This window comes from Eurosta solidaginis, chromosome 3, assembly GCF_040869045.1.
Source record: "Eurosta solidaginis isolate ZX-2024a chromosome 3, ASM4086904v1, whole genome shotgun sequence".
Lineage (NCBI taxonomy): Eukaryota > Metazoa > Arthropoda > Insecta > Diptera > Tephritidae > Eurosta > Eurosta solidaginis.
This window is the reverse complement of record NC_090321.1, coordinates 131,080,637-131,108,518: the sequence shown is the minus strand read 5'-3', so window position 1 is coordinate 131,108,518 and position 27,882 is coordinate 131,080,637. Positions and strand designations below refer to the sequence as shown.

The 27,882-nt window shown below is 36.5% G+C and overlaps 1 protein-coding gene across 11 annotated transcripts in view; it reads left to right on the top strand.

Moving 5' to 3' along the window:
* shot (dystonin-like protein short stop) overlaps positions 1 to 27,882 on the top strand; it is a 1,374,398-nt gene that overhangs the window by 1,327,553 nt on the left and 18,963 nt on the right. For all 11 annotated transcript variants that reach the window (XM_067773043.1, XM_067773042.1, XM_067773040.1 and 8 more), the window contains one exon: positions 5,266 to 5,449. In XM_067773043.1, coding sequence (XP_067629144.1) covers positions 5,266 to 5,449 — 184 coding nt within the window. The remainder of the gene's footprint in view (positions 1 to 5,265; positions 5,450 to 27,882) is intronic.

Sequence of the window (27,882 nt, the reverse complement as noted above, 5' to 3'; positions counted from 1 at the left end):
ATCAGAGAGCTGAGTGTTGTTAGGAATCTTCCGCTTATGATGACAAAAACGTCATCTGCATGTCCCGTAAGTTTGACTGGTCCTCCGTCGAACCGCCTAAGCAATTGGTTTATAACCAGCGTCGACAGCATTGGTGATAAGACCCCACCCTGTGGAGTTACTCTGTTTTCAGATTTCGTTGCCTCGCACAGACCCCATTGCGATGTGATCATTCTGCAGCTTAACATGGAGCCGATCCAATTTGCTAAAGCTGAATTAACTTCAATCGAGTTGAGACTGCCCATGATTGCTTTTCGAGACATTGTTGAAAGCTCCCGCAATGCCCAGAAAAACATCCTGGCCATATTCCTGGTGTTCCATGGCCTTCTCTTTATTCATAACCAACCTATGCAATGCAGTATCGACTGACTTGCGTTTGGTGTAAGCATGTTGTGCTGAAGAGAATAGTTCCTCGTTCATTTTTGATTTTATATACACATCTATTAATCTCTCTAGGGTTTTGAGTAGAAAAGATGTCAAACTAATAGGCATGTAGTCTTTCGGGTGCAGATGACTGGCTTTCCCCGCTTTCGGTATGAAGACTACTCGAGCCGTTTTCCAAGATTGCGGGACGTGGTTCAGTTTTATGCAACCCTCAAAGATTATTCTTAGCCATTCTATAATCTTTCCACCGGCCATCCGCATCATATCAAGGAATATTCCATCTGGGCCCGGTGATTTGAACATAGCAAGCGTTTTTATTGCTGTAGACGTGGTCACATAACTCTTCCGCATCGTCTCCTGATGGGAAGTCTGTGATAAGTAGCGCCTCACGGGACTCTTCACTACTGTGTGACCATTTCCCGTCTTCTTTTTTTTATCAGTCCCTGGACTGCATCTCCTTTAGATAGCACTTTCCTCAGTCTCGCGATTCCGCTGGAGCATTCTATGTAGGCACAGAAATTCTCTCATGAAACCCGCTTTGACCTGTTGATTTCATGTTTAAAAATCCTCAACAGATCTCTGTATTCGTCCCAGCACTCCTCGCTTTCCAAAGCTTTTGCCAACTTAAAAATCTTTTTATCTGCCCTCTAAGAAAACTCAGCCCCTTACTCCACCATGGTGGCTTTGCTTTCACCTTGAATCTCCTCAGAGGACAGGCTCTTTTGTACGCAGTTGTCAGCGCCTTTGATAATAAGTTGTTGCACTCCTACAACTCCTCTGCGGTGGCAACCTGTTTCGGCTGCCCCAGTTTTGGCTGCCCCAGTCTACATCTTTCTAAAATTTGTACCAGTCCGTTGCCCTAGGGTTTCTAAAGGTTTTCCCCTTCTCTACGCTCTTTAGGGGGCTTCTGAAGCTGATATATGCATGGTCTGAGAATGATGGCCTGTCAAGGACCCTCCATTCATACCCCGATATATCATGTTCAGAACTCAATGTGATATCAAGAACATTGCTTGAAGTAGGGCCAGTGCATATATAGGCACGCTACCCCTGTTGGCTACCTTTAGACTACTCTGTAGTATGTAACAAAAAAGGGCCCCCTCTATCATTAATATCGTCCCATGTGAGTGCAACAGATCCTCCGATTCCTTATTATTTTGGAGGATGTAGTACTGGCCCCCTCCAGGGGTCGGGATACGTGGAGTACCCTCCAGTCCCGTGTTGGTATGTTCAGGTTCTGCCGCTGCAGCATGCTAATCGCGTCTTCCGCATTCACCACTCGGGTGATCCAAACCTTGGCCTTTGGTATCGTGAGGATAAGTGCTCTATCCACCACCAGGCGCCTTATTGGTGAAGGTCATCAATTTAATTCCATTGTGTCATCCAGCTGTTTCGAAGGCTGGTAGCGATCTGTTTGGTTCATCATGCATTATTTTGATCATAATACTGATCAGCTCCCCTTCTACGGATCTCCACCTTTCGGTTGAAATCTGCCGATTGGGGACGCTGCAATCTATTAGTGCTACAGTCAGGAACTGCTTCGCAACTTCGCTCATCTTATTCTCGGTGAAACCCGGAGTCTCAGCGTTAGCTCCCTTCAGTATCATCGAGTAAGCTGGTGTATCATTGTTATCTCCCTTCAGCTTATTAACACTTGTGTCTTTGCTTCTCAAGCCATTATTGCCTTCCTCTTCCTGTATTGCAGCTTTTGAGGTACATTGCTTTCCAGTACTTATATTTCCCTCTTCAATCCTCTTTGCAGATTTTGAGGTTTGGTTCCTGTCATTCCGGCTAATTCGCCTCCTGGTTCTTGGACTGGGGCGTTTACTCTCCCCCTTCTGCCAATAAAAGCAGGCTTTTAAGATTCAGCCGATCGCTGTCTCTTACCTCTAGGGGCTTATTCCTCTTCGATGCGGTTTCACAATTAAGGTTTGTTCGCAGCAAAGTTTTCGTCTGTGAATTGTCTTCGACATTCTCCACTGTCTCAAAGGCCATGCCATGCCATCGTTGGGTGAACCACTGTGCCCAAGCGCTGCATAATTTTTAATGCAGCCCGATATTTCGAGAGGGTTCCTTTAAGCTCCATATCCCGTTGATCCCATTCTAACATTAATTCTTTGACCGGGCTAGTTTGCCGCTCCTTTACCAAGCGAACTGGCTGCACACTATCATCACTATCCTCAAATCTCTTGCTGGCAGTACTTGGGGAAAAGGTAAAGAAACGCTCATTACCACTTGGCCAGCCGATGGCATGCTACGCGTCCCCTACATGGTCGCCAAGCCTAAAAACTGCACACCGGAAGAAGCTGCAGGCCTGCCAAAATACCGCTCTCAGAACCGCCAGGGGCTGTCTCCTTATGTCCCCAGAACACCATCTACATAATGAGGCGAGAATACTCCCCATAAGGGAGAGAAATGAGATGCTAACCAAACAGTTTCTGTTGAATACCCAGAAACCTGGGCATCCCAACAGACATCTGATTGATGAGCCAACACCCCCCAGGGGCTTAAGGAGTCACCTCCGTAAGCATTATGAGGAAATACGGCACCTGAGAACTCAGCCGTATGAAGCAAAAAAAACACAAACAGGTCCTCAGTGAACTCCACAAACAGGCGTCGAACCTTTATGCCAGGAATTGCCCGGTGAATCCAGTAGTCAAAAAACAGAACCCAAAACTTGCGGAAGAGGAACGCACAATCCCCAGGGAAACGCGTGTCACTCTAGCTCAACTTCGATCTGGATACTGTAACAGGTTAAACTATTACCTATCCAGAATCAACCGACATACAAAATGTATGCTCTGCTTGCAATGAGTTCCCACATGACACCAACCATGTCTTTAATTGTAATGTGGAACCAACGCTTCTAACACCCATCACATTATGGTCCACCCCTGTTGAAACAGCAAGTTTCCTTGGACTCTCGTTAGAGCATATTGATGACAATTTGTTATCGGTCGCACCTTTTGTATGGGGCGAAGCGCTGCTACAACAACAACAACAACAACATCGCTATCCGCGTCCTAGTCATCGCTAATAGCAATTTCCTCTTCCCCGGCTTGCGACGCCATCGCCTTTTTTTCGCATCCTTACTTTCTCTTAAAGTTTTTGAGTTTATCTTGGTCGTACGACCACCTGTCCGCAAGGCGGGCTCAGCGGTCTAATGGTAAAAGTGGGAATAAAAACCGTCCGCCACAACAGCGCCCCTTGTTGAGGTAAGGCCATCATTACTTCCCGAGGTTGGCAGTTCTTGGTCACCGACATCCCGCCGCCCTCCTATCAGCCCCATAGCCGGGCGCAATTGAGTTCAGCTAAGCCCTCACACCAACGACAAGGTGTCTGCTATAGTGAGGGTTCTACTCATATAAATACTTTATAAGATTTTTGTCAATTTAAAATAGAAATTCTCTAAGTTCAAGGGTTATTTGGTTCATTTAACGTATATGGGAGTTTCCCTTGTTACTGAATTAGTCCGTAGAGTTACGAGAAGTTTATTTAATGACCACATTGAAAAACCCTATAAAAACCAGGACCTATGTTATAAAAAAAAAATAACTCCGTCCTCTTGTCAAATATTAGAAGCTTTCTAGGACTTAAGCCACTTGCTGTTGCTAGATCTGACAGCTGTATCACTGCTAATAGCTGGAGTCTTAGCCAGGCAATCGCAGGGCACGACCACAGAACGTGCTCAATCGTTTCCTCCTCCAACCCGCACTTCCTACATCTGCTTTCATTGCTTACTTACTTAATTGGCGCTTAATCGTTTAAACGGTTATGGCCTATCATTGACCAAGCCTAATTCAAAGGCATGTGACGCCAGAAGGTAGTGTCCGGTCAGAATACCCGTCATGAGTCTTTAGCCCTCTCTTTTTAATGGTAGAAGCAAATTTGTTAGTTTAAGGTTGTAAGACCTTCACATAATCGTCGGCACTTTACAGCCCCTCGCTTGGAACCACGCCTATCCCGCTTGGTCGATCATGTGTACCTCTCGCGTTCTCTTATTATCGCCCAATCTAATTGGAACGTCTACGGAGCTAGCTTCAAGAGATTGGCCCTTTTCAGCTAGTTCATCCGCTTTTTCATTCCCATCTATTCCCATATGCCCTGGGACCCAGCATATATGTATGCTTTTCCCCGACCCGATTCTTTCCAGTGATTGTTTACACTCTAACATACTTTTTAGATGCTGTACTATGTGAAATTATTGCCATAATTGTTGCTTGGCTTTCTGTATATAATTTAACACGGCTGCAGTTTAAGCTATTCTCTTCCACCGTTTCTACTGCTTTGGTTACGGTTAATACCTCCGCTAGGAAAACGCTACAGTGATCTGGCAGCTTTTAGAATCTGTTTATTTTCGGATTAGCACAGTATACTGCAGACCCTACTCCTTCCACTACTTTGGAACCATTAAACGTGTATCGTCTTCCGCTATTTAAACACCATTGCGCCATTCACCCCCCTATTGTGGTTTTAAGAGTCCCCACGAAGCGCAAAACTCAACGTATGCAGTTATTAAGTCCTTTGAAGTTAAGTACAATAATGTCCAAACGTAAACTGCTAAAATCTTTCGATAATTTTTAATAAATTTATTGTTACTAAAATGTTTAGCATAAAAACAAATTTCGATTGTTTTTAAATAAAAAAAAATTAATGCTTTTGCAAGAAACATTTTTTTTTTTAATCGAAAGCTTTCATAAGTTTGTGGCTTTACCTTAAATGACTGGTTCGTTCTTCGAACGACAAAATGTATTGAGCAATTTACTCGTACAGGCATTGTGGATCAAGATCCGTTAATTACTTTTAATAAGTTTGTAATTATTTTCTTTCGATATTCTGCAGATGAAACAACACCATCTCGTATACCGCAGCGGAAATCGTCTACTTCGAATGTTGCTTTTGGAGCCGGAATTACAACGCGTCCATCGCGTTTATCTGTGACGTCAGTTGCTTCAATACGGATAGGCGATGCGAGCGCAGCCGCACGGAAAACGGTTTCGGGATCATCCAGTCCATTACAATCGAGGTATGTACTATGCCAATTTTTTACAATAACAATTTTAACATACTTTTGTATCTTAAGCTATGCCTTTGAAAAAAGTTCGCTTTGGCATTCGTAATATCTGTGGTCAAAATCGATAATAGCCTAAGTCTACTTTAAAAATATTTAAAAAATAATGCTTTTCCTGCCGAAATGCATAAGTAAGATGTACCATAACTTAAGTAAAAAACCGAAAGTATGGACCCAATATTGAATGTAAATTAGCGATACGGTATTATTTCCATGCATCGCTTTAAAAGTATCGATAGCATTGATTTAAAAATACTTCTTGCGTAAAGTATCGATACTGAATTCACAAGAGAAATGTGCGGTTTAATAATGCACCTTGCAATGCAGATCTCATGTTATCTTCAGGTGTGTAAAGCAAAGAAAAAAATAAGTAAAGACGGTACTAACACCTTGAATGAATGGAGCTGAACAAGAACCCAGCTGGTAAGGGGGCTTAGAATTTGCCTGCTGCAGGTATGCGCGCCTATCGTAAGAGGCGACTAAAATATCAAATTGATTCAAGGGGTTTCCAGCGCAATATATAGCCCAACCCAATTGTCAACCTTACTTACCAGTGGCAAAATCCTGCTTCTTTCACAGCCGCTGCTCTGGCGACCCCAAGTTCGTCATGGATCTAGGGGGTGGGAGGGTGTTATGGCCTAGAAGGTTTCATGTGGTCATACCAAATCGTTCCCGTGATGGTCGGGCTCGCACTTTTATGGTGCTTGTTACCAGAACGTACCGGATCTGCATCCGGGAAAAGACCATCAACACCGATAACGCTCCCAAGGGCCTTCGGGGAGTGTCCTTATCGCTACAACAAAAAAAACAGCTGAACAATAATGTGTTGAGCTTTCAAAAATTTAAAACGTATTTTCCCCCTTAAGTGCATCTCCTCGGGTGACACACTGACAAGAGTATGACCGTGTGAGGTATATCCTTTTCCGACATATGCAGCATAACCATATCCTGGGACAGGTGTTAGGTTCACTACCTTCCCGGAGCAGTAGGGTATGAAGCAGTCCAGCTGCAAGGAGCTGTTCTGAGGATGACAATTTGTGGGAGGGACACAACAAATTAAATGGGGTTACACTGAAACGACAGCCCTTGGTCGGAAAAAAAATCCCGAGTCGCTCCGCTACATAGGAGGTTTTTACTGCTTATATTACATACATTTGTCGCTATGAACGTTATTTTTTTTTTCCAAAAAAAATTTACAAAGCTATAACTAAATTAAATTATTTAATACTATCTTATACACTACCCTCTTAACTTTATACAAATATTGCGAAATCAAATGTTTTCTTATTTTTTAGTTTGAATACTCCCTGAGCTTGGGGTGAATGTCTATAACTGGGTTTCAAGTTCTTCCGAAGAATAAGAACCAGGCAATATTTTGTCATATAAAAGGTTTTTGGAAGATGTCTCTATTAATTCATACTAGTATCGCCTATGGTCGAAATTCTACCAACTTGTGGTTTTTGTTTTTGTTTTTTTTTTTGAACTCAGTCTATGCATCCAGTGTTGGGGGTAGTGCAATAATGCGTTAATAGTTGAGCAGTGAGTGGAAATATAGAAAACTGGTCTAACCTAAAGTTCTCATTAAAATTTTGAATTTGATCTAAGACGTTATACTTTTTGATTGCATTTTCTTAAATTTTCTACAAACTTTTCAAATGTAATTATAACGTTTTGGTATGTAGCTCCTTAAACGAAAATATAAAACATATGTAAAAGCAAATGAAATTGACATAGGATTATGGTGAAAATACTTGAAATTGAATTGAAAATTTGCTTTTTTCACACCACCCGGGCGGTACGCCGTTGGCGCGCTACCGAAGTTAGTTTTGGGTGCTCGGTTCCCCAGTAGGCCTATGTCACCCATATACAATGTTTATGTATATAAACAACATATACATATATCGCCCTTTTACTTGAATAGTGTCGTAATTCAAAATACACGAACTTTTGATTAAAAACGAAGAAATGTGCTAAAGGTATTTAGCCTATTTCACAGCACTCGTTAGGTATGCAATTGGCGCTTTACCGAGTTTAATTAATAATTATGTACATATGTAATATGTAAGTGTGACACATTATGAAAATTTCGAAATAATTGAGCATAATAAATAATAATTTTCATAAAAAAATAAAAACATAAAAAATTATGTAAAGGGAAAGAAGGCAGACTTTTACTAAAAAAATTTAAACGAAAGAAAAAAAATAAAGTACTTAAAGTGAAAAAACATTAAGTGAAGTGAATAAACAGTTCCATATGAAAACGCAATAAGTGCACTTGGACTTTTTCGGGGTTTTAATGTTATCATTGTGGAAATATGAAGATTCTAATGTTCGGATATTTTATATTGGGATTCCAGTTGAGAATATCTACCATAAAATATCGTCTGATATAGCACCAAGATATAACAAAGCAGAATAAAAAAATTATTCACGCAAACATATTTACTAATATAAAATTAATTTCATAACTTTAAGCGACATAAACAAATTAGGGTTATGGGATCTAAGCATCCGATATAATGGGCATATAATCCAACAAAGTGAGCCTAATAATAAATACTTGTATCGCCTGTGGTCGAAATTCGACCAATTTGTATTTTTCATTTTTCGATTCAGTCAAGTTGCATTTAAATAATAATATATAATAAAATGAAAGAATATATAATAAAATAAAATAAGAAATAAAATAAATTAGCATAAAAAACAATATACAAATTTTAATGTAATATCTTTGTAGCAAATTTATTTATTTTTTGTTCAGTATAAGACGTGCTATATCTAAAATGAGCATAAAATGCAATTAATTGTTATAAATAAATAAATTTAGTGAGTTTGAACAAAAGTTGACTCATTATTTGTGATTTCATGTTCTTTTGAAAGCAACTAAAATAAAAAACAAAGAATCTGTTAAATAAAGACCTAAGCATTTACGTGTTAGTAAAATGTGTCCAAAAAAATAGGCCGGTTAAGTTACTACTTCTCTTTGAATTTTTTTGTGCGCTAACAATTACACCACTCGACAAAAAAAAAATCTTCAAAAATAAAATAGGCCTAAAATTTTCTCCTGATTCCGAATATGACTTCCATTTTCCTGTTGCAGATCTAGTTTCCGATATATCGGCGAAAATATGAAAACTCCCATTTTTGCAGAACACTACTTCATATAGGTAGAGCAAAAATTTGTAGTTTTCATTTTTTCGTTTTAAACTGTCGAATTATACATTATACTAATTCCCATAAACATTTCTTGCCTTTACCTCTCTTAAGTATCTTCAGTAGTTTGGCCATTATGCTAAAAAACTTTGAAACAATTTTGAGAAAAAAAAAAGAATTTTTTTACAAAATTCCAGATTTAAACACTTTAAAATCGGAAAAATTCTATGGATGAAAAAAGCTAGCCCTCCTATGTTGTAAGTAATTTAACTACGAAAATTTTAAGCTTGCAAGCGTCTATCCTAAAATTTTTGTATTACTTTGATAAAATTGGCGAGACATTTCATTTGGTCACTCTACCTTAGGGTCTAATAAATTTAAAAAGACATCAAGAATTTAATTGTCACTACTGTTTGTTGAAATTTTGTTTTGCAAATTGTAGTGCACATTTATACATACTATATCGGTAGATGTGTTTACGAAATGGCTTGTTGCAAAAGAGATTTTAAATGTAAAAATAATCCGGATGATTTTTGCTTTATTTGCGGACATTATATTTTCGGAAACTCAGCTCGGACAATAACTAATTCTGCCAAAGATGCATACTTTCATTATTTCGGTTTCCGAGTAAAAAATCTCGATAAATCTTGGACACCTCATTTTATTTGCGCCTCCTGTAGATCAACTTTAATGGAATGGGTATCGGATAAAGGTCATAACATGAAGTTTAGTGTTCCAATGATGTGGACTGAACCCTTTAACCACGACCAGTGCTATTTTGGCGTGATAGACCTTAAAGGTAAAACGAGAAAAAGGAGGAAATTAATAAGTTATCCAAATGTGGCATCAGCTAAAAAACCAAAACTACATGACCATACCTTACCCATACCTAGGCCGCCTATAAGTTTTGAAGTCTCAAGCGAAAGTGACTCCGAAGCAGATAATTCAGACAGTGAACAAGAAGGAGAGGTCTCACATCAAGTCTCACAAGCCGAACTTAATGACTTGGCCAGAGATTTGAAATTATCGAAATTTGATAGCGAAGTTCTAGGATCTCGTTTGCTGCAATGGGGCAGCCTGGGCCCTTTGACAAGTACTTCCAAATTTCGAAATAGACACGAGACTTTCTCTTCTTTTTTTACTAAAAGTGAAAATATTTGCTAATGCAATGATGTTCAAGGTTTATTTGAAGCAGTAAATTAAAAAAAAAGTGGATGATTGGCGCTTGTTAATTTTCCCGCAAACCTAGGTGCTGAAAGTGATGAACAGGGTGAAAGGTTTCACCAACACCTCATGATTTTTGAAAAGCGTTACCAAGGTTTTTGGAATGAAGAAATGATGGGAGATTATTGCTGGACAATAATACGGGAGACAAACCCAGAAAATTATAAACGGGTAGTTAAAAGTACCCACGTCCCTCACCATTGACCACCACGGCAAAATCGCTCAATTTGACTTTTTTTAGATGTAGATATGTATGTATTTAATGTTGTTGTCATTGTTGTTTATTACTGAATTGTTGATTTATACTCATATTACTCAATTGAATACAGTTTAACGTGCAAACATATGTCTATAATAAAACGTTATAAAAAAATAAAAACGTAGTTTGAATAAAAATTTTCTCTATACAAAATTTTAGGATAGACGCTTGCAAGTTAACGGGGCTATAGTCTCAACGGCACGTCTGATTGTTGTGCTGGTATGCTCAAAATTTTCGTAATTAAATTACCTACAACATAGGAGGGCTCACTTTTTTTATCAATAGAATTTTTCCGATTTTAAAGTGGTTAAATCTGAAATTTTGTAAAAAATTTCGTTTTTTTGTCAACATTTTTGGCATAGTGGCCAAACTACTGAAGATATTTAAGGAAGGTGAAGACAAGAAAATTTCGTGGGAATTAGTATAATGCATAATTCAACAGTTTACAACGAAAAAATGAAAAATACAAATTTTTGCCTTACCTATATGAAGTAGTGTTCTGCAAAAATGGGAATTTTCATATTTTCGCCGATATCTTGTATTCTTGGAGATTAAAGTTGATCAAAATTTGTTGAGTAGTGTTATTTTAGAAAACATTTTTAAGGATTTTGGTAGAGACCAATATAGGTAAGTGGCAACAATGGGAAACAATCTTTTATTTGAGGCAGTAGTTCTCTCACCGTTTGGCGTGTACGAATATCTACATATGTAGATGAAACATTTGAGCAACGCGACAATGCAGCTTTTGGAATTTCGAATTCAGTGGGGTTTGTGAACATAATTGGTCCTACAGACGGCAATTTCGATATTTGCACAGATTTTTAAATTTACAAAAAATTTTTCTATTAATTATAAGAAAATAGAGTAATATTTGTTAACAAAAATAGGCGGCTGATCCATACGAATCGATTGATATAACTTTTATATGATTTTACGTACGCTAACTATGCGAAACAGCCTGTCAATTGATTGCACAGTGGGCCAGGAAGGGGTCAAAAACGGCCAAAAGTCCATGTTGAAATTTAAATTTTTCGTGTTATTAGCCAAATATATAATAACTAAGGCAACTGTTCGTAAAATAGTATAGCAATTGCTTAATTATTAAGGTCACAATTTCAATCTGATTAAGAGCGTTGGATTTAAAATTTACATGTGGGGTGTATATTGAAACTGAATTTTTCAGTGCCTAAAATAGTAAATATTTAACGTTTCTCTTCTTTTTCTTATTAACACTGTTCATTACGATAAAAAATAGAAAAAAGCGATTTAAAGAAGTCCCTATTTATAAATTTTAGCGTATTTTATTGATTAAAATGTTCATTTTTTATGAGGCATGCTCCATATCGTTTGCCTGTACTCCTACGTACTACCTCCTATCACAAACGCTTAACATAAAATATATTCTACATTTAATATACTTTACAATGATCTTGCTCATTTTTGCTCATTTTTGTTCAGTTTTTTTTTTAACTGGCGCTACTCCCGTTTGAGCAATTTTGGTCGAGTCGATTCAAATTCACATTCATTATTCCCTTGAAATACATTATTGCCGTGGGTTTGTCGAAAATTGATGGTCAACTTTTAGTTTACCGAATTGTATTAAATTAATATCAAGTATACATTTCATTGAACTCAGCTTTTTTAGCATATTTTTTTAAATATTCGTGATTTTGTTTCTTTCGATTAAGTACATTTACGTAAATATGGCAGAATTTACTAAAAGAAAAATTCTTCAGCAATTAGATGATTTAAAAGATATTAATTTAGTCATGAACCATATTTTTCAGAAAAAAAATATAGATATTTCCAAAGTGGACAATAAGTTTCTTTCTAGACTGAAACTATCAATTAACTCTCTAAACGGTAAGCGGAATGTGAAATATAGCGCTGAATGTAGAATAAAATCTCGATTCGAACAAAAGCATGCAGAATGGTTGAATTCCAATTTTAATATCCCTGAACTGGAAATTGAAGATTGTGTAATATAAGAGCAGGGTTTTCGCCCTCGCCCTGGCCGTCCGAGTCTTAAATTTGATGACAAATCTTCTCGATCTAAACGACGTGAAGTTTCAAAAATTAACTCGCATCAAAAACAAAGCCCAGAATCGTTGTTAATAGCATGTCGCCAGTCAGCAAGTAGAAGTGGAAATAAAGATTTTTATTCAGTCATAAGTTTTGTTTTAAAAAATATTGAGCAACCAAGAAAAGTTCGAAAATTGTTGTAAGTTCAATCCAAGCAAAAACCACTGAAGAAGATTTAGCCTTTTTGTTGAACAATAATCTTACTAAGAGCGTATACACAAATATGCGTTTAGAATCCAAATCAAGTGATGCCGATATCTGGCCACCATATAATAATGTAAGGGAAATGAAGTCTCACTGTAGACCATCTAAAGAATACATCTCTATTTCTGAGAACAGAATTGAGGTTTAACTACAAGCTTGGTTAAACCACACAGCAAAGAGAATTGTTGAATTGCAGAAGGATGTTATTATACATGATATGTTTGCAAACGGCGCTATGGAATCGACTGCTGTTTTAATATGTTCATGGGGATGGCAGTGCTGGTCATTCAGTTTATAAACAACATTATAAATCAATTCCTGATGAAAACCTTTCGAAGCCAATTGACCAAAATTGGTTTGCAACTACGCTCATTCCACAACGAATGTTAACCGTAAATAATAATGTTTTGTGGAATAACAGATCACCACAATCAGCCAGATTTTGTCGACCTATATCTTTGGAAAATATTTCTGAATCAGCGGAAGTCATCCTAAGGCAAAAGTTGAATATAGAGGATCAAATCGACAAGTTAGAAAGTTTTCAGGATGCTGTGGATGATGATCGGAAAATTTCAATACATTTCTCTTTGTTCCTGACTCTAATAGATGGCAAGGTGCTCAATATCATTACGGGTACTAAAAGTATGCAAACATGTCCTGTCTGTCATGCCACACCCAAATTATTTAACGATCTCTGATCAAAAATCAATATTTTCTGAAAGAAAGAGACACATCCAGGAAAAGTTTAGATCTAAATTAGGACTTATTGTGGATAAGCCAAAAGCAGAAGGTTCTGGAAATACCATTGAAGGCAACACTGCCCGGAAAGCTTTTGAAAATCTAGATATACTAAGTCAATGTCTTGGAATTGACTTTGAGTTATAATATAAAGACAATTTTGATCGCGATTTCAATTCATCTTCCAGTAGATCCTATGAAATTTCAAAGCGTTTGTGACTCTGCTGCTCAGAAATATGTAAATCTCTATCCTTGGTACCCTATGCCATCAACATTGCATAAACTGCTTCTGCATGGTGCTGATATTATTAGTACAAGTATACTACCTGTTGGTGTTTTAGGGCAAGAAGCTTCTGAAGCCCGAAATAAGGACTACAAGGATTTCAGACGAGCTCATAGCAGGAAGCATAACAGAGAATCTAATATTGAGGATGTTTTTAACAGAGTAATGGACACATCTGATATAATAACATCAAGTATTGGTCTCAAAATGCGTTTAAAACATAAGCAATGTTTGTCAATTCCAACAGAAGTGCGCAATTTGCTCAGTATGCCAGAAGTTGAATCCAAATCAGCTGCTGTATTTGTGGAAGAAAATGAAGAAGAAGATGAGGAAGAAGTAGACGAAAGTGGACTATTTCAAACTTTAAGCATGTTGGATGATGTTGTACTGTCAGATGATGAACTCGAATAAAACATCACAGATAATCTTTTTTTATAGGAGAAAAACTATTTTTTACCTCAAACTTTAAATAAAACTCACTTAAAACTAAAAATTATAGATTAAAAAAACAAAAAAAAATTTATAATTTAAAAAAAGTTACAAAAAAAGTCTCAAGTTAGCAAAAAACAAAAAAAAATATAATTAAAAAAAAATTACAAACAAACGAACTTTTTTTACGCACAATTTAAAAAAATCTTAAGTTAGCAAAAAACAAAAAAAAATAAATAGTTTACAAAAAAAAAAATTGTTTTACTGAAAATTTAAAAAATAAAGCAAAAACAAAAAAAGAACAAAAAAAAATATATATAATTAAAAAAAAATTACAAACAAATAATTTTTTTTTACTCAAAATGTAAAAAAATTTAAATCAAAAAATTAAAAAATTGTTATTAAAAAAATTACGAAAAAAAATTTTTTTTCTAAATTTTAGAAAATTAAAACCAAAAAATGAAAAATCTAAAGTTAGCAATTTGTAAGCTATTTCGATAAGATTTTGAATTATGGCCACTTTTGACCCCTTCGTTGCCCACTGTGGATTGTATGGAAATTTTGATAGCGTATTAATATGTAGATAGTAGAGTAATATACGCCTATGCAGTATTTCAACCTAAAATCGAAAACGTTTTTGGGTCGTTTTTTTTCGTTTAATATACAACGTTAAATTTTCCGATTCAATCAAGTTGCATTTAAATAATAATAAACTAAGTTGAAATAAAAGATAATATAATAAAATAAAATAAGAAATATCAAAATAAATTAGCATAAAAGACAATATACAAATTTTAATGTAATATCTTTGTAGCAAATTTATTTATTTTTTGTTCAGTATAATACGTGCTATATCTAAAATGAGCATAAAATATGGAAACGCAAAAAACATTTTGGGTCAAATTTGCCATTAATTGTTATAAATAAATAAATTTAGTGAGTTTGAACAAAAGTTGACTCATTATTTGTGATTTCATATTTTTTTGAAAGCACCTAAAATAAAAATTTGCCGGATAAGTTATTACTTCTCTTTGAATTTTTTTGTGCGCTAACAATTATTTTAGAACAATTTTTTAAGGATTTTGGTACAGACCAATATAGGTAAGTGGCAACAATGGGAAACAATATTTTATTTGAACTGAAAATGAGAGAGGCAGTAGTTCTATCACCGTTTGGCGCGTACGAATATATACATATATAGAGATGAAACATTTGAGCCACGCGATAATGCAGCTTTTGAAGTCTCGAATTCAGGGGGTTTGTGAACATAATGGGTATTACAGATGGAAATTTCGATATTTGCACAGATTTTCGAATTTACAAAAAACTTTTTCTATTAATTATAAACAAATAGAGTAATATTTGTTAAAAAAAAAAAAAAAAATAGGCCTATGCACTGCGGCTGATCCATACGAATGGATTCATATAAGTTTTATATGATTTTACGTACGCTAACTATGCGAAACAGCCTGTCAATTGATTGTATGGAAATCTTGTTAGCGTATTAATATATAGATAGTAGAGTAATATACCGCCTATGCAATATTTCGACCTAAAATCGAAAACGTTTTTGGGTCGTTTTTTTTTCGTTTAATATATAAAGTGAAATTTTCCGATTCAATCAAGTTGCATTTAAATAATAATAAACTAAGTTGACATACATGAACTCGACTCTCACACCTGCTCTCTGAGAGCACAACTCATCCTGAAGGAATATAGGAGCAGTGGGAGCATATTTCCAAAGCACTTCGTACTGCCGCCGAGGAAAAAATTGGTTACCGGCGACCACGAAAAAAAAAACTGGTACGATAATGCCGCGTTGCAACTGAAAGAAAAGACGCTGCCTACAGGGCTACGTTAAAAGCGAGCGCGACAAGAGGAGTGTGTGAACGGTATCGTGAGTTGAAAAAGGAAGCGAGACGCCTTTTCAGGAAGAAAAAGCAGAAGCAGAAAGGCGTGAGTTCGAGGAGCTTGAGCTGCTAGCCACCAGGAATAACACCCGAAAATTCTACAAAACAAAAAACGGCGACAGAAGGAAGGTTTTAAGACCGGGGCAAACTCCTGTAGGAACGAAAACGGCGACCTTGTAACTGATGTCCAGAGAGTGCTTAGATTCTGGAGGGAACACTTCTCTGTTCTCCTAAATGGAGGCAGCAATTCACCGTGCAGAGATGAAGAACCCGATCCCGCAATCGATGATGATGGAATATATGTCCCCCCGCCCGATTATGACGAAGTCAGCAGCAATAACCAGATTGAAAAACAACAAGGTCTTGGGCGCTGATGGATTGCCTGCGCAGCTATTCAAGTACGGCGGCGAGGAGTTGGTAAGGCGCATGCAGCAGCTTCTTAGCAAAATATGGGCGGAAGTGTGCATGCCCGACGGTTGGAATCTAAGTGTTCTTTGCCCAGTCCGCAAGAAGGGGGATACTGCAAAATGCTCCATTTATCGTGGAATCAGCCTTCTTAATATCGCACATAAGGTCCTTTCAAGTGTATTGTGCGAAAGATTGAAGCCCACCGTGAACCGGCTGATTGGACTTTATCAGTGCGCCTTCAGACCTGGTAAATCTACCATCGACCAGATTTTCACAATGCGCCAAATCTTGGAAAAAACCCGTGAAAAAAGAATCGACACACATCACTTCTTCGTCGACTTTAAAGCCGCATTCGACAGCACGAAAAGGAGCTGCCTATATGCCTCTATGTCTGAATTTTTTCCCCGCAAAACTTATACGGCTGTGCAAAATGACGTTGACACCATCAGCTCAGTCAGAATTGGGAAGGACCTCTCCGAGCCTTTCGAAACTAAACGATGTTTCAGACAGGGTGACCCCCTATTGCGATTTCTTTAATTTGATGCTGGAGAAAATTATACTATCTGCAGAACTTAACCGCACTGGCACAATATACTATAAAAGCGTGCAATTAATGGCATATTCTAATGACATTGATATCATCGGCTTACACACGCGCTATTAGTTCTGCTTACTCCAAACTGGAAAAAGAAGCTGTTAAGATGGGTTTGATGGTGAATGAGGACAAAACGAAGTACCTGCTGTCATCGAGCAAAGAGTCAGCGCATCTGCGCCTTGGCAACCACGCTACTGTTGGCAGCCATAATTTCGAAATAGTAAAATACTTCGTTTATTTGGGAACCAGCATCAACACTGGCAACAACATCAGCACTAAGATCCAGCGAAGAATCAATTTTGCCAATAAATGCTACTTTGGACTAGGTAGGCAATTAAAAAGTAAAGTCCTCTCTCGGCGAACGAAAATCATACTCTACAAGTCACTTATCGTACGCTAACTATGCGAAACAGCCTGTCAATTGATTGTATGGAAATCTTGTTAGCGTATTAATATATAGATAGTAGAGTAATATACCGCCTATGCAATATTTGGACCTAAAATCGAAAACGTTTTTGGATCGTTTTTTTTCGTTTAATATATAACGTGAAATTTTCCGATTCAATCAAGTTGCATTTAAATAATAACAAACTAAGTTGAAATACATGAACTCGACTCTCACACCTGCTCTCTGGGCCAGAAGCATGGACCATGACAACAGCAGATGAAGCGGCTTTGGAAGTGTTCGAGAGAAAAGTTCTTCGAAAGATTTATGGACCTCTACGCGTTGGCGATGGCGAGTACCGAAGAAGATTTAATGATGAGCTGTACGAGCTATACGCGGACATCAACATAGTCCAGCGAATTAAAACGCAGCGACTGCGCTAGCTAGGCCATTTTATGCGAACGAAAGATGATGATCCGGCCAAGAAAGTGTTTCTAACGGAAGCCGCTTATGGAAGCAGAGGTAGAGGGTGGCCCCACTCCATTGGAAGGACCAGGGGGAAAACGATTTAAACTCCCTTGGTGTGACCAATTGGCGCCGGTTGGCGGAGCGAAGGAGCGACTGGCGCGCCTTGTTGGACGGCCATAACCGTTTAGACGGTTAAGCGCCAATTAAGAAGTAAGTAAGTTGAAATAAAAGATAATATAATAAAATAAAATAAGAAATATCAAAATAAATTAGCATAAAATGTGGTTCGTTTGCCCAAGGTTAGTCCAGGATAGCCCAACCTTTTTTTCGTTAGCCTACCCTTAAAAAAAAAATTATCGTGAAAACAAAATTTTGAAGTTGAAAACTCTCAAAAATAAAAAGAGTTGAAAAATGATTATTTTTTCAATGTGGTTCGTTTGCCCAAGGTTAGCCCAAACTTTCTTTTCGGTAGAACACCCTTAAAAAAAATTATCGTGAAAACATAATTTTCAAGTTGAAAACCCTCCAAAATAAAAAAAGGTGAAAAATGATTGTTTTTTCAATGTGGTTCGTTTGCCCGAGGTTAGCCCAGGATAGCCCAACCTTTTTTTCGTTAGTCCATTTTGGAAACAAAATTATCGTAAAAAAAAAATTTTAAAGTTGAAAACTCCTAAAATCAAAAAAGTTGAAAAATGATTGTTTTTTCAATGTGGTTTTCAATGTGGTATTTTTCGTTAGCCCACTCTTGGAAAAAAGCAAAATTTTCCGATGTTGGGGCTTTTTCACCTAAAATTCACTGGGCTACCTAAAATTTTAAGGAAAAGTATATTTTAATAAATTAATACGCTTCGACATAATATTAAAACGAAGAATTGAAGTTATCGAAATATCAAAGAACTGCCCAAAAACCCATAAGCCAGTTGAACAAATGTAGCGCAAACAATTTATTACTACATATGTTTATACGCGCGCTTACTTCGCTTTTATACAATGCGATTACATGCATGCATAAAATCTCTTTGAAAACACGAAGCGGGTCGACTCGGCTTCGTTTTCAAATAGGTAGTTGATATCTCCAAACGCTTAGAATGACCGTATAAACACTTTTCGGATACAAAGCGTATTGAGAGTTAGCTATTGTAATGATTTGTGTGCAATTCCTCTTATTTGCAACCTAGCTAGGTATGTATAGCTTCTCATATGCGCGTGTATTTGTGAGCGACACTTCCACAATTATAATTGCCCACTTTTGGGAGCATCTCAGATAAGATATCTGCATGTGGTTGTGCGTTGCTTCTCCGCTGCGTGTAAGTACATATGTGTAGACATAATGATTGAATTATTGATGTGCATACAAGTCACTGCTTAGCATCGGCTTAGAGATGATAGTATCCCTTAGTGCTGCTAATATTCGTTACACTATTTACCACAATTTTTTCACTGGAATATCACTAAATATATTTTAAGTTTTAAACTTTAATTAGGTTTTGGAAAACAAAAGGCGGAATACATTTTTTTGCACATATTTCTGAATTTAAGGTGGTCAGTGAAAGGTATATTTCAAGGCGGTTGATTTAATACCGATATAGAAATGTGCGTATAAACTCTTCAAGCAAACATGTGGTGAACCAAATCGGTTTTACACAGCACGCCTATTTTGTCGGTATAAACAAGGTATAAGATCAGCAAATTAACGTAAAATTCAAACTTTTGGATAATTCGTACTCAACGGTGCATTCAGAACAAAAGTAGTGTTTGCTGAAAGCGCCGGACTTATTAACTTTTTAGCAGTTTTTTATTTTCTATTACCAAAGGCCAAAAATCTTTCAATATTATCACCACAGAAATTTCATATTATTCATTTATCGAGATTAAGAATCTTCGGACAAATTACGTACAAGTTTTTGAAGGGAAACGTTGTTTATAAATTGTATTGCAAAACAGCTGCCAAAGCCTGTTTTTTTAGTTTCAACAATTGTTAACGAATATTGATTTTTACAAAAGCAAAAGGCTGAAGAGGTAGATGAATACTAACATTATCTAAGGGCGTTGAAACAGATCCCTTAGCAATCTCGGCCACTCTTCAGTTTAATAAATATTTTCATTTACGGCAAGTCATTTAATTAAAATTTATTTCTTGTAAAAGGAATCTACCAACCATGTGTGTGTGCATTGAAATGTAAAAAACTTAGACAACTAACGATCACAACACGACTACTTGTAACGCAAGCGCGAAGGATACCAAAACAAATCCTAGCGCCACGTCCTGTTTATTATTTGGAAGAAATGTATGTATGTGTTAATGTGTTGGGATATATGTAGAAAAAACTTAAGCAATTAGCGATCATAACAAAACTTGTGACTAGTAAGTGAAAAATGTTGTGGTTTTTGAAATAATTTTCTTGAATTGAATTCAACAAATCTGTGGAACAATTAGTACGTGCGCTATTTTATTTATTTATTTATTAAGCATTTACTTTCTTTGATAAAATGCCGAAATCAGTATCTGTTGAATGGTCATTAATACTCCAAGCTTTAAAATGCCATGAAGTTTTCGATAACAATCATCGTTCGAAGCCTCATTCTCATCAAGTATGGAAGGATGTTTACAAAAGTTTTCAATTCAATTAAAGCCACAAAAATTACAATCATACGTTAGAGAAAATCGTGGTCATCTTATGGATAATCTAAACTTTAGATTCTAAAGCACATTTCAATCTTCCTCAATGCGACACAAGCGAGAGAAATGATGATTCATTAGAATATTTCCCCAACAATATTAAAATTGGTAAATTGAAGTGCCCTTAACAAAATTACAATCTGGTTTTAAACGTTGATGAGTGGAAAAAAATCTGTCCTACCAACAAAAGGTACAATGAAAAAGGAGCAAATGGAAGAGTTTACCAAGTCCTTCAAAGTGGCTGGACCCACATAATATCTAGGGCATTTTGTCTCAAGACATTTATTCCAAGCACATTTACGTTCAGCTATGCTAAGGTGTTCCATTCAGCAGACGCCGAAGCATATTTGAAAATTCGCGATTCTTGTAAACAATGTGGAGCGACTTTTGATGCTTTTTGCCTCCAGAAACCTGAAGTCGATGCAGGGATTACACTGAGGGTAAATACTTACGACACAAGTGGTGTACCTCATAGTGCCAAACGTCCTTTGGAAGGTAAAGAGCGTTTGGAAACAGCTGCTCCTTAAAAACCCCCAAATGTGGCGAAACGAACAAACGGGCGACATTTCATTTGGTGACCCAGAACCCCCATACCTGCCCAACAAGTCAAAATTCAACAAGACTATGTCTATATTAAAGGAAAAATCGCCTTAAATTTTTTGGTCCATTTATACAAAGGTAGTCCTTACAATTTTTTTATCATTTTTTATTTTCAAATTTTTAGTACTGCCTACAAAAAGGCAATTGCAACTTGGATTAGTAATTTAAATAATTCCTAATTGAAAATTCTTATCTTTATTTATTTGTTCAAATAGCAAGATTTAAGAGAATTACGCCCCGATTCTAGTGTAACGGTACGCTAACGAATAATGTGGCAACTTTTACACCCTTTTGGTATTCTACCCGCGAAAGTAGTCGGATAATTTTTTACCCACAAAACCACAAATAACCACAAACCAGCTGTTGTTTAGAAAAAGGCAAAACTTAAAAATAAAGAATTGTAAGCGCAAATAAGTAAAGATAATAGCAAAAAAGCGTTGCCTCTTGCTATACATATTTGTTTACATTATGTAATATCACAGAATAAATTACAATATACCTATGTAGAAACGTATCATGCATAATAGCATATATAAATCGTCCCGTTAATTCATTAACCTCGTATCTACAACTGAGACATTTTCGGTAAAGCGAACACGGTTGCCACACCGTGTTTTCATTTGGTCCCAAAATTCATCGAAAAAAGGACCAAATTTTTGTTTTATTTTATTAGTATACAATACAAAATTTTAGAATGTTTCCATATAAAATTTTACTAAACATAGTGAAGACTTTCCGTTAATTCAAGATGAACAAACAAATATATGTGCATGAAACCAAAAATGGTACTATATTTTTACGCAGGATAAGTTGTAGTATAGTAGTAAGTACTAGTGAACCTAGTTTTGGTCACAAAGCTCTTGGTTCTAGCATTATGTTGTTGATTGCAATGAAATAAAATGTATAGTGCAGTCAGGTTTTAGTAAGAAATTGTTCAAAATTTGCGTTTTGGTGTTGCCGAACTATGTATGTGGAAAACTCTGTAAATCATAAATGAAACTAAGCAATTTTGTTGGTGCTATTTTTATAGATGCTTACTTTTTCCCTTAACGTTTACAATTCATATCAGAGCCTAGATTCAGTAAGTGTGAGTTTTGATCCAAGGCCTCAGGGGTTCTGCTATCACCTACGGGAATAATTTTATACAAAACATTTCTTCCAAAATCAAATCTCTTTAACATTTGCTTCCTTCTATCTTCGAGTTAAAATATTTCTTGTGCCAAGATATTTAGTTTTCAATTACCTTGCGTGGTTTAACACCACAATAGTCCTGGAATTCCTTGAACTCATTGACCTGGGTGAGAAATATTTAAATATCAATGTGCCAAATTCCTTTGTATAAGTTTTGAAAGTGTTAGGCTCACGGCAGAGTGCTCGCTACAAGCTATGCTAGGCGAGAAGCAATTATTATTTTCATATATTTTGCATAGTGTTTTTAATGTCTGGCATAAATTATATCCTAGGTGAAATGTTATTGTACTGGTACATTTTATTGATTGAGCAATTTTTTATGGTGAGAGTTCCATTGAAGTAAATTCAAAATTATATGGGGGCTAAAGAAGGTGTGACGAATTTTTGGGCATGATTATGAATTTTTACCTGAGTAAAAAAGGAAGAAAAGTACCAACCGTGGCTACTGCCTAAAAAGGACCAAAATTGAAGAAAAGGGACCAGCGGACCAAGACCATTTTTGGTCCAAATCGACCAAAGTGGCAACCGTGAAAGCTATGAAAACTACCCACCAAATTTCTCCACAGACACTGGTGAGTTTGTCGGTGATGACAGCCAGGTATGGCTTAATTTTCTAAATAGCTCGACTTTTGCATTACGAGGCCCAAATTTTTTGATCAAACATTGCACTGTTACCGAGTTTTAAACTATATTTCAGGTTTCAAGTCTCTAGATATCCAGGAAGTTAGTTAAAACTCGATTGCAGTATCCAAATTTAAAATTAGTTTTCCCAATATCTCGATCCATGCGCCACCTAGCTGAATTTTTTTGATAAAATATTTCATTATCATCGGGTTCTGACTTACGGCCCAAGTTTCAAGTCCCTATCTCATCGCGAAGTTACTCGAAAATCGATCGCAAGATTCCCCCCGTTTTTAAAAGATTTGCAGTTATCTTCACTAGCATGCCACCTAGCGGAATTTTGTTTTCTGTAAGTTGTATTGTCACCAGGCTTCAAACTAAAGCCCCCATTACTGATACTTAGCATAGACTTGACTTGACTTGGCGTAAACTTGGCAACTTAGCCACGATTATACTCCACTTGGCGCATAAAATCTGGCATCATAATCGGCGTTGAAATTTATTTTTAAATAAACGTCAATTTGTATGACAAAATGTCAAAATGAAATGGAAACAAACAAATGGCATCTCAAAATGTAAACGTCACTTAGAACTTACATAGAAAATCAAAATTCAACAGACTTCTAAGTCAAGTTAAGTTTTGAGTAATCAGTAACATGCAATGTTCATTTAACAGAACTGTAAGTGACAGTTCGCAAGCCAAGTCAAGTCTATGCTAAGTATCAGTAATGGAGCCTTAAGTAGCAAGTTTCAAGTCTCTAGGTAACCGGGAAGTTAGTTAAAAATGGATTGAAATATTCCCAAATTAAAATTAATTTTCCTAATATATCGATCCATGCGCCACCTAGAGATTTTTTTTTGATAAAATATTGCATTGTCACCGGGTTCGGACTTACGGCTCAAGTTTCATATCTCCAGTTCACCGGGAAGTTACTCAAAAATCGATTGCAAGATTTGTAGTTATCTCACTAGGCGCGCCACCTAGCGGAATTTTGTTTTCTGTAAATTGTATTGTCACCAAGCCTCGAACTGTGTGCCAAGTTTCAAGTCTCTAGGTCACCGGGAAGTTAGTTGAAAATGGATTGAAAGATTCGCAAATTAAAATAAATTTTCTTAATATCTGGACCCATGCGCGACCGAGAGGCATTTTTTTGATAAAATATTGCATTGTCACCGAGTTCTGACTTACGGCTCATGTTTCATATCTCCAGCTCATCGGTAAGTTACTCGAAAATCGATTGCAATATTCCCCCATTTTTAAAGGATTTGCAGTTATCTTGACTAGCGTGCCACCTAGCGGAACTTTGTTTTCCATAAATTGTATTGTCACCAGCCCTCTAACTAAGTGCCAAGTTTTAAGTCTCTAGGTAACAGGGAAGTTAGTTAAAAATGGATTGAAAGGTTCCCAAATTAAAATTAATTTTCCTAATATCTCGATCCATGCGCCACCTAGCGGAATTTTTTTGATAAAATATTGCATAGTCACCGAGTTCTGACTTACGGCTCAAGCTTCATATCTCCAGCTCACCGGGAAGTTACTCAAAAATCGATTACAAGATTCTCCTCGTTTTTCAGGGATTTGTAGTTATCTCAATTAGCACGCCACCTAGCGGAACTTTGTTTTCTGTAAATTGTATTGCCACCGAGTTACGAGTTACAAGTCTCTAGGTAACTGGGAAGTTAGTTAAAAATGGATTGAAAGATTCCCAAATTAAAACTAATTTTCCTAATACCTCGATGAATGCGCCACCTAACGGAATTTGGTTGATCAAATATTGCATTGTCACCGGGTTCTGAAGCACGGCCCAAGTTTCAAGATTCCTCTCGTTTTTCAAGGATTTTTAGTTATCTCACTTAGCGAGCCACCTAGCGGAACTTTGTTTTCTATAAGTTGTATTGTCACCGGGTTTCGAACTATGTGATAAGCTACAAGTCTCTATGTCACCGGGATGTTAGTTAAAAATGGATTGAAAGATTCCCAAATCAAAATCAAATTTCTTAATATCTCGATCAATGCGCCACCTAGCGAAATTTTTTTGATCAAATATTACAATGTCACCGGGTTCTGACTCACGGCCCAAGTTTCAAGTCTCTAGCTCACCGGGAAGTTACTTAAAAATCAATCGGAAGATTCCCTGCGGTTTTTCAGGGATTTTATCTCGATTCGCCTCCCACTTGACGGCATTTTGTTTTCCACGAATTTTAGTGTCATCGACTCGCAAACTATGTGCTAAGTTTCAAGTCTCTGGATCACCGAGAAGTTAGTTAAAAGTGGATCGCAAAATTTCCATTTTAAAATAAATTTTCTGTATATCTCGATCCGTGCGCCACCTAGCGGATTTTTTCTTCACTTGCATTGTAATGTTTCCCGATCTGAACTATGTTCTAAGTATCAAGTGTCTAGCTCAACGGGAAGTTACCGAAAAAGACTTTTCCGTGTGTCAAAAATTCGTATGGAAATGAGGTGAGAAACATCAAAGCGACTTAATATAAAGGTAGAAAAAATATAAAAAAATCAAAATCGACGCAACTGGAAAGCTGACTTTGCCAATCGTCGCGCCAAATGATGAAAAGAGGGTAAGTTATGTGTATGAAAATATAATAAAAGGCGACGAAGAGGAAGGAGTGCAACCGTTGTTTCAAATGATTTCGGAAAAACATGACACAAACCATATTTCTTACTGTTTACGAGAAATTATAAGAGATGGAGCTCCTAAACCGATGGAGCTCCTAAACCACTTGGTGTTGATCATTCTATGACCCTTTTGAATGCAGTCAGTTTAGCTTACAAAGAAAGAAGTTTGGCAGGATATATAGTTGATAGTTTTCGGTGGTTGCAAAAGGTTGAATTGCAGCATCCAATAATGTGCTATATTAGAATCGACATAGCTGACTTAATCAAAATTATATGTCAAAAGAAAGTTTTCAAGGACAAACTTCCAAAGGTCAAGGACTTTTATTTTCGCAGTGTAGGAGTCATGTGTTCCTGTACAACCATCGAAGATTTTCAACAAATCTTGCTGTCTACTTTGATTATTGCTGAAAGCGAATATGACGGAAGTAACAGTGAGGGAGAAGAAGTTATATGTTCCCAAAAAAAGTCGTCCATGCTCCAAAGAATCAAAACATTAGATTTACCGAAGAACGTATTGGAAAATGATACTGACGAACTTCTATATGAACATCTCGATTTGGATTATGACAACGATAGTATACAAGTTTTCATCCAAGATATTTACGAGGACGCATTGGAACAAATCAAGTTATCCGAAAAAACAGAAGCTGGTAACGATCTCTATTGCCCTGGCATTAGCAAACATTTGCTTAAATTTGCCAAACATTTCCCACTTTGGACCAACGTGTTATCGAAATACTTTCCTTGTGCTTCAAATGTGGCATCATCTGCAAGGTTTGAAGAATACTTTAAAGAGCTGAAACATCAGGAACTTGGGCCAAATTATCATCCAATGCGCGTAAACAAGTTTGTTGTTAAATTAGGAAAAGCAAAATCTTTGAAAAGAAATCGATATACTACAAAAGATGAAAAAAAAAATGTTTCAAATATATCAAACAACTTTCGCGAAGACGACGATGATTATTTGAATAATCTGGAGAATTGGCTGGGCCTTAATCCTGATGTAAAGAAGCCAAAATTGAACGAGTCGGATAGCGCAGCTAACACAGTACTCCATAAAAAGAGATGAAAATAATAGTATTGTTGGCGAAAATACGCCAATCTCAAAAACTTCGCCTTTGGTAGAAATTCACCAAAATTGTAGAAGAAAATACGTGAGGCCCTGCCCTGATATAGAATTAATATATGGTAGAACACTCCGAATAAAATAGGGACAAATACTTTTATATGGCAGCAAATCGGATCCTGTAATTATTAGTGGAAAGGGAGTTTATGTCAAAAACACTTTTGCTTCCGATGCAATATGTGAAATTTTTGCTCATTGTTATTCAAACTATCCATACTTCAAAGACTTTGTAGACGCAAGATCTAATATTGAACTTTACTCTAAGGCGTTGTATTTAAAAAAGAGCTACCATATTAGCTACTATATTCGAAATAAAACAATATTTTAAATTGTTACTGTAGCGCCACAAACCTTCTGCAGAACCTAACAGCGGGTTCCCCGTCTCACATAATTAATATAAGAGACCACGAACCATGTAGTTCGACAAAGAAGGTATTCGAGTACCTAGTAATTGATGGGAATGATGGCGGGCGGAGTTTCGACGACTACGTCAAACATTTTATTGCTACAACCCTTCAGCAAAACAACAGAAATATGCAGGATGTGCAAGAAGCATGAACAAATCGAAATTAATGTTGGACCTCATTTAATATTAGAAACACAAATTTTCTTTTATGAGAATAAATCGAGGTACCACAAAGGCGTGAAAATTAGCAAAATACCTGAAAAACTTAAGGTTTAAAACGAGCAGTTCATCTTAGGTGGACTTTTATGCCATATGCCGGAGCATTACACAGCCTTTTCCAGAAACCCATTAGAGACGTGGGTTGAGCATAATGATGTATGCAAAAAACAAAAAGACGTTAACAAAAATGAGTTTACTGTAGGTGAAATTTTATTTTATATTAAAGTAAGTTAATTTTTTACATACTAAAAGTAACTTCAGTTTCAAGAAAACCGTGTAATTTTTTATCTTTTGAATCATCATGTATACTTGCGTTTCTTTCTGACATTTCGTTTCAATTATTATTATATATGTAAAACTATATAATTTCCATTATTAAACAGTTTTCGTCAATTAATAAATTTTGTCGTAATTGCTTAATGGGATCGGCTATATAGGTACTCCGATTAATAAGATTTTTTTTTTTTTCAAAAAAAAGGGTGGGTTATTCTGGGCTAACCTTGGGCAAACGAACCACATTGTAAAAACAATCATTTTTCAACTTTTTTGATTTTGGGAGTTTACAACTTGAAACAATTTTTTTTACGATAATTTTTTTTCAAGGTGGGCTAACGAAAAAAAGGTTGGGCTATCCTGGGCAAACGAACCATATTGAAAAATCAATAATTTTTCAACTTTCTTGATTTTAGAAGTTTTCAACTTGAAATTTTGTTTTTCCCATAATTTTCTTTCCAGGGTGGGCTAACGAAAAAAAGGTTCGGCTATCCTGGCC